This window comes from Zingiber officinale, chromosome 2B (genome assembly GCF_018446385.1).
Source record: "Zingiber officinale cultivar Zhangliang chromosome 2B, Zo_v1.1, whole genome shotgun sequence".
NCBI classification, from domain to species: domain Eukaryota; kingdom Viridiplantae; phylum Streptophyta; class Magnoliopsida; order Zingiberales; family Zingiberaceae; genus Zingiber; species Zingiber officinale.
Genome location: NC_055989.1, coordinates 90,205,960 through 90,213,805, shown reverse-complemented (window position 1 = coordinate 90,213,805; position 7,846 = coordinate 90,205,960). Strand labels below are relative to the sequence as shown.

The 7,846-nt window shown below is 36.9% G+C and overlaps 1 protein-coding gene across 1 annotated transcript; it reads left to right on the top strand.

Annotated features, from left to right (window-relative positions):
• The first annotated feature begins 459 nt into the window (after window positions 1-459).
• On the top strand, window positions 460-1,906 carry LOC122049274. The gene has a single exon (XM_042610680.1). The coding sequence runs from the start codon at window positions 482-484 to the stop codon at window positions 1,640-1,642; it is 1,161 nt and encodes a 386-aa protein (XP_042466614.1). The 5' UTR covers window positions 460-481; the 3' UTR covers window positions 1,643-1,906.
• The last annotated feature ends 5,940 nt before the right edge of the window (window positions 1,907-7,846 follow it).

Here is a 7,846-nt window from a genome sequence, read left to right as displayed (position 1 = left end):
TTTTATAATATTATAGTAAAAATAATTATGGTCCTCATTTTAGACTTTCACATATATAATAATAAAATATAACATTGATTGACGATAATGTATGCCTATTTAATGTCATATTCATGAGTATTTAATTAAAATTCTTTGACTTTAATAAAGATCAAAGTGAGAAGCATATGTTAACCATATTTATTTTTTTATTTTAAATACAAAATACATATCAATTAATAAAATATACACATATGTCTAATGTCTCGACCATAATTACATCTAAACAGGATATTAAACATAATTTTATATTTAGCCATAATATCTGGACCATCTTATATAAAATAATAAATATAATCTTATATCTAATTTTATATCTGAAAAATGTACGCAGAAGAAACACTCACGTAATTCCCCATTTGTTAAGCGTTTTTATGCAAAATGCTGTCTGAGAAAGGAGTCGGACATAAAAGGCAGCTTCCCCTCAACCGCGGCTCCTCCCATGATTGCGTGTCGGACAAGAAGCCGACGCCCACGCCGCCCTGCTGCTCTGCCTGCTGCCGCAATGGAGCACCAGAACCCTAGCAATGGCGACGAGTTCGAGAGCGCCTGCTCCACCCCCTTCGCGAGCGCGCCTTCGAGCCCCGGCCGTGGCGGTTCCTCCGCCGCCGCGGCCGGCTGCTTCTTTAGTGCCCCGTCCAGCCCAATGCACTACATCCTTTCGTCTCCTTCGCCGCCTTACTCAGCTGCGGTCTCCCCCTCCGATCCTGCCTCCGTCGATTTCTCATTTGATTTCGAGTTCTCCGCCCGCTTCCCCTGCCTTTCCACCGCGGCTTCTGCCGACGAGCTCTTCCTCAACGGTCAGATTCGGCCTATGAAGCTGTCTTCTCACCTCCAGCGCCGGCAGAGCCTCGCCCCGCTCCCGGATCTCGGCGTCGAGGAGGACGAGTGCGCGCGGGATAGCCGAGAGGCGGAGGAGAAGGACGTCCGCAGGCGGGATCTGATGCTGCGGAGTAGGTCTGTGCATCGGAGGGCTAGATCGCTATCTCCGTTGAGAAATCTACCCTTTCGCTGGCGGCCGCATGGCGCGGCGGACGAGGAGAGGGGTGGAGACGGGGAGAAGGCACCAGATCGAAAGCAGATCGAGTCGGAAGAAGCTCCCGCACCGCCCGTCTCGGCGTCCTCCCGCTCCTCCTCTTCTTCCTCGGCGTCCTCTTCGTCCTCCTCGGGGCGGAGCTCAAAGCGGTGGATCTTTCTGAAAGATTTCCTCCACCGGAACAAGAGCGAAGGAAGTGGCCACGCAAAGGAGAAGTTCTGGCGCGCCATCTCTTTCTCGGCTCCAAAAGACAGTCCGAGACCCACGTCGCCGCCAGAACCCGAGACGACTCCACAGCCGGCGGAGTCCGCGGCGCGTCGAGAACAGACGACCCAGCCGCGGCGGCAACAGAGGCCGGTCAATGGGCTGGGGGCGAGGCGGCGGGCGACGGCGCCGTCAGCGCACGAGTGGCTCTACACTGCGAACCGGGCACAGGCGGAGGAGATGAAGCGGCGAACATTCCTCCCATACCGGCAGGGCCTCCTGGGCTGCCTCTGGTTCAGCTCCAAGGGCTACGGCGCCATCGACGGGTTCGCCCGCTCTCTCAACCACGTTCCGTCGAGGTAACCCGTTCTGTTATATTCTCTTCGAATTTCTGCAATCCCAACTCGCTCGAGTTTCGTTGCGAATGAGGCTGTTCAGCAGATGTCGGATTTCTGGCCTCGCTTTGGTTTTATGTTTTATATTGTCGAGTTGATAACTGCTTTGTTGCATACTTGCGTTCTGCTTCATATTTTTGTAGCAAAAAAATATTCACAGTTGGTCGGGTGCTTGAAGGGTTGTGTAGTTCCCACCCTGCGTTAACGGATTTCCCTTTGAAGGGTTGGTGTAGTGTTTTTTTTCCCGATAAATAACAGGAGAAAAATAATCGGGTTTATTTTTATAAAAAAAATAAGTGAATAGCTAAATATGTCTTATTTTTTTATTATATATTGGTAGCTTTTAAAATTAATCTGTCATTTTTTTAAAATTCCAGTTACTTATTACGTGCTGATTATTAAAATGTTCAATTGAAATGTTATGGCTCGAAGGAGAAAATAAATATTTTCAAATTTTGTTCCTATTTTTATTTATTTATTTGTAGCTATTACAACAATACTAATATTTTCTCATGCCAAGAGCTCTACAAACAACCTTTATAAGTATATTTTTTTTCAAAGATAATAATGAAAAATAAATAAGAAAGTACGATAAACATGGACGCGATCAACTCGTGGACATATATAGAATAGGCTTTGGATCACGGATCGGTAGAACGAAATCGTATAATCCAATTTTTTTTTAAGATTTATAATTACATATTATAATAGTACATAAATAATAATTAAAAAAGAATTAATAAAAGTCAATTAATAATTTTGTATATATATATAATGGTCGATCCTAATTCCTAAACACCATAGATAATATTACTATATGTGTAAGTTTAAATTAACACTGATAATGATACTGGTAGTTTCAGATTTAATAAATTTATTTAATCTTGTGTTACTCCTTATCGGCCGGTCATGGCCGATCTTAAGTCCGGATAAAAGAGGAAAATTATGTTAGGTTGTCCGCTAGCATTAAAATTATGATAAATTTTTAATAAATGAATCCATTAAACTATTGTGTTAATGTTAGGTTATTCCCCGGAAGAAATAGGATCCGACTGTAACGTCTCGGCAAGGACCGTTACATCTCCAGAACTCGGATGTAGTGTTAAATATGCAAGAATTTTCATTACAGGGTCCGACTGCAATGTATTAGCAAGGACCGTTACATTTTTATGAAAATTTGGGTGTAGTGTTAAATAGACAAAAATTCTCAAACCATAGGTTATATAAGAACAAATATAATAGGAAAACTAATAATCTAATATTTGAAATATGAAACAGACAACATGTGAACTCTCATTGGTAAATTAATGGAGGTAGCAGATACGATAATTAGGAGAAGAATTAGTATTTTATATGTAAAAGAGATAAAATGAGTAAGCGAGAAAGCAAAGATGATAGAGAACTCATGTTATAAGTTATGATACACTGAAAGAGTAAAACAAAAAATGGAGCGGGTATTATTGTAGATAGTTCTCTAAAGAATGAAGTTGCAGAAGTAGTTACAAAAGAGGATAGAATTATAACCCTTAAGATAATAATGACGAAAGAAATTATAAACATAATTAGTGTATATGCACCGCAAGTAGGATTAGATGAAGTTACTAAATCAAGATTTTGAGACGACTTAGATGAAATATTACAAAATATTTCACCAAATGAAATGATTTTAATAGGAGATGATCTAAATAGGTATGTCGGAGTGAAAAATGAAAATATGAGAAGGTACATGGGAGTTATGAGTTTGAAACGAGAAATGAGGAAAAGAAAACTAGATTAGATTTTGCGATAGCATATGTGTAAGGAACTATAGTACTAAACACGCAAAAAACGCAGTGGAAAAATAAGTTCTTTTCCATAAGATTCATGCAAGGAAAACCGTATATTAAGTATTTGTTAAAGGGAGTTATACCTTTGGTGTGTGAACACGAACTCCTGACAGCTAGGATTTCAGCACGATCAAACGTTCACGCCTCTTTCGATATCCATACGAATAAGTCTTCCGTCCGTCTCACGAACTCAAGAAGTGGAGAAGAAAAACCACCTAATGTTGAGCTAGCAACTACAATAGGAGGTTTTGGCCAAGAGAGGGAAGAGAGGAAGAAGAAGAGCAAGAACAAAATTCTCATCATGAAAATGAATAAAAAAAAAAACCCATTTGTACTCATTCATGGAATTGCCTTAATGTCAATTATCTTAATTGACATTAATATTTGTCTTCATCTAATGCATCTGATGCATCCAATACATGAGCAATTCAAAATTGACTACTCTTCATCCAATGCATGATCAATTCTAAATTGAACACTCCTCTTCCTTCATGAATTCAATTTCATCAAATTAATCAATGAGTCTAACTTATTAATCATCAATCCAAATTGACTCAATGAGTCTAATTCGAATTTGACTCAATTCAATAGTTGGATCCAATTAAGTTTAACTCAATGAGTCTAATTTGAATTAGACTTAATCCAATAATCCATCATATGAACCTATCTCTAAATCAACTTGTTCTTTATATGTGACCCAATAAGTTCTTATAATATTGGCAATGTCTCTAAAACTATTTTAGATACATAAACAATGAGTGACATCTAACAAGGCATCTTGCTACCCAAGTGACGAGAATGTTGAGATTTGACCTAACCTTTTCGTGTCTATCATCTTGTATGACTCAATCCTTCTATCCTTGATGTCTAGATCGATCAATGAGGCATAAACTGTGTTATCCTCTTATCAATCTTTATGTTTCTTAATCTCTGAGTAGACACACTCAATCAAATAAGTTCAATATCACATATTGACTTATTTAAGCATGTTCATGCATTCTTGTGTTCTACTAATCAAGGGGCCCACAGATATCACTTTCGTCATATGGAAGGGATAGATTTCATCTACATCACTCACATCCCTCCCCATAACATATTGCATATCTAGTGATCAACTTTATGGTCCATCCTGTTACAGGTGACGTTTGTCAATACTAAAATATACAACTCCTTATGTAGGGAACCATAGTGACTTTAGTCTAAGGACTATTCATAGTAATAGTCACATGAGAATATTTATGACACTCATATAATAATCCATGAAACATTCTTATGACGAGTCATTCAGTACATATTCTCTAATATATACTCATGTGTCAACCTTATTGTTAGTGCAATTTCCCTAGACTAAGTTTGAATTGGCTCAAGCTTGAGTCGTAATGTGCGAGTTTTGATATTTGATAATATATGAAGATCGTTTTGACAATGTATGGAGATTACAGGAGCAATCGTCCGTTTGGGGAGATTGGTCAAGGTTGACTAGTTTAATGTGAAGAATAGTCAAGTAGGTCAAGGTTGATCCGATACTTGACTTGGAAGTCTAACGAGAAGGTTGGTAGAAGATGAAAATTCAAATGGATCAGTCTTGACCGAACACTTGGTGGTAAAGTCCTAGTGAGTGAAGTCAGGTGAAACCCCTAGTGAGTGAAGTTAGGCAGATGAAAATCTTGGTGAGTGAAACAAGGTAAAAGCTCTAGTGAGTGAAATTAGCAGTAAGGAAGTCCTGGTGAGTGAAGTCAAGTATATGAAAATCCAGATGGGTCCAGGAGGATCAGACACTTGGCACGGAGAGAAAAGTCCAAGTGGGTCAAAGGATTGACCGGACACTTGGTGACGAAGTCCCAATAGATTAAGGTTGACCGGATGTTGGGTTTGAGAATCCTAGACTTGAGTTAGGCAAGTTAGGGTTGGTTAAGTTGATCAGGAGATCAATTGAACTAGAGCTCAATCGATCAACCGATCAATTGGGAGAGCGTTGTGAGAAAAGAGGGCCCAATTGATCAGTGATTGAGTGGGAGACATTCTTGCGAGCACAAAGAGATTCCCAATCTATCAACCGATCAATTGGGTACCGCCAATCGATCAGTCGATCAATTGGGGTTCGATTTCTTGCAGTGATGCGAGGAAAGTCGGAATTGATTGGTCAATTAATTCCGGGGCTTTCTGTGAAATCACAGAAAGCCTCTGGATCGATCAGCTGATCGATCCAGCTACACCCAATCGATTGAAATATGACCATTGCGCAAGATGCATGTTTTCGACGGTTGGGATTGCTAGGACGACTTAGATTAAATATTATAAAATATTCCGTCAAATGAAATTATTTTAATAGGAGGTGATCTAAATGAGCATATCGGAGTGAAAAATGAGGAATATGAGAGGGTACATGAGAGTTATGGGTTAGAAACGAGAAATGAAGAGGGGAAAACTATATTAGATTTTGCGATAACATATGATCTTATATTAGTTAATATATTTTTTAAGAAAATAGAAGAATATTTAGTTACATTCAAAAGTGGAAATAATAAATTGTAAATTGACTTTCTTATAGTTAGAAAGAATGATAGAACGATTTGTAAAGATTGTAAAGTCATTCCTAGAGAAAGCTTAATTATCTAACATAGGTTAATAGTGTCGGATATACGCCTCAAATATAGTAACAATAGAAAGAAAATATATACGACTCCTACAATTAAATGGTGAAAGTTAAAGGATGAAAAGTAAAATATATTTAAGGAGAAGGAATAAGTACAAGCATTAGGTGAAATATACGATGACTCTAATACAACATGGGATAATATGATATCAAAGTTGAAAATATTAGTTAAAAGTGTACTTGTTAAGTCAAATAGACATACACTACTAAGTAAAGAATATTGGTGGTGGAATGATAAAGTACAAAAAAGAGTAAAGGAAAAACTAATAGCTTATAAGGAATTATATATTTTTAAGAATGAGGAAAACTTAACAAAAATATACAATAGTCAAGAAAGTAGTGAGTGAAGCAAAAAATAAAACTTTTGAATGATTATATCAAAAATTGGATACAAAAAAATGGGAAAAAGACTTTTATAGAATAACTAAAGTGAGAGAAAGGAAAACAAGAGATCTTATCCAAATAAAATATATTAAAGATTAATGTAATACAGTATTAGTAAATGATGGAGAAATAAAAGAGTGGTGGAAGTATTTTCATCAACGTTTTAATGAAGGTTCAAGTTAACCAACTTAACTTAGGTAATTTAAGTAAGTCAAATAAGCATAAAATTTAAAAATTTTATCATAGAATTCAAACTTCAGAAGTAGAACAAACTTTAAATGGGATGCACAATGCAAAAGCCGTTAGATCAGATGATATTCTGATAAAGGTATGGAAGTGCTTAGGGAAACAAGGTATTGAATGACTTACAAAATTATTTAATATGATATTGAAAATGAAAAAAAAAAATCTGATCAATAGATGATAAGTACTCTAGTTCCCCTTTATAAGAATAAGGGAGATGGACAATTGTGCAAACTATAGGGGTATTAAACTAATAAGTCATACCATGAAACTTTGGGAAAAAGTAATAGAAAAAAGATTAAGGAAGGATACCACAATGAACGAAAATCAATTTGGATTCATGTTTGGAAGCTCGACAATAGAAACTATATATCTTCTTAGACAATTAATTGAAAAATATCAGGAGCAAAAATAAGATCTGCACATGGTATTCATTGATTTAGAAAAAACTTATGATAGAGTCTCAAGAGAAATTATATGGAGAATTCTAGAAAAAAACCAGAGTAAATACTTCAGGCGGAGTAACTGAACTAATTAAGGACTAATTAAGGATATGTACGAGAATATAACAACCAGAGTAAATACTTCAGGCGGAGTAACTGAAGTATTTCTAATAAAGATAGGGTTATACCAAGGATTAACTCTAAGTCCCTATCTTTTTACACTAATTATAGACGAACTCATTATGCACATTCAAGATATAGTACCGTGATATATATTGTTGGCAGATGATATTATTTTGGTAGATGAAACACGTGAAGGAGTCAATGTTAAACTAGAATCTTGGTGGGAAATACTAGAATGGAAAGTTTTTAAGCTTAGTAGATTAAACACACAAAATATGAAATTTAAGTTTAGCAATATTAGAAGTAATGAAACAATTGTTAAGATAAGAAAGGATGAGTTGCCCTGAACCGAGATATTTAAATATTTAGGATTATTTTTACAAAACGATGGAGGGATTGAGAGAGATGTCTTACATAGAATACAAGTAGGACGGTTGAAATGGAGAGGAGCATCAAGTGTTTTATGTGACCATAAAGTACCTCCAAAACTTAAATGT

Bases quoted from the DNA above. Each gene is read 5' to 3' on its own strand.
- LOC122049274 (XM_042610680.1), top strand. From the start codon at position 482: ATGATTGCGTGTCGGACAAGAAGCCGACGCCCACGCCGCCCTGCTGCT.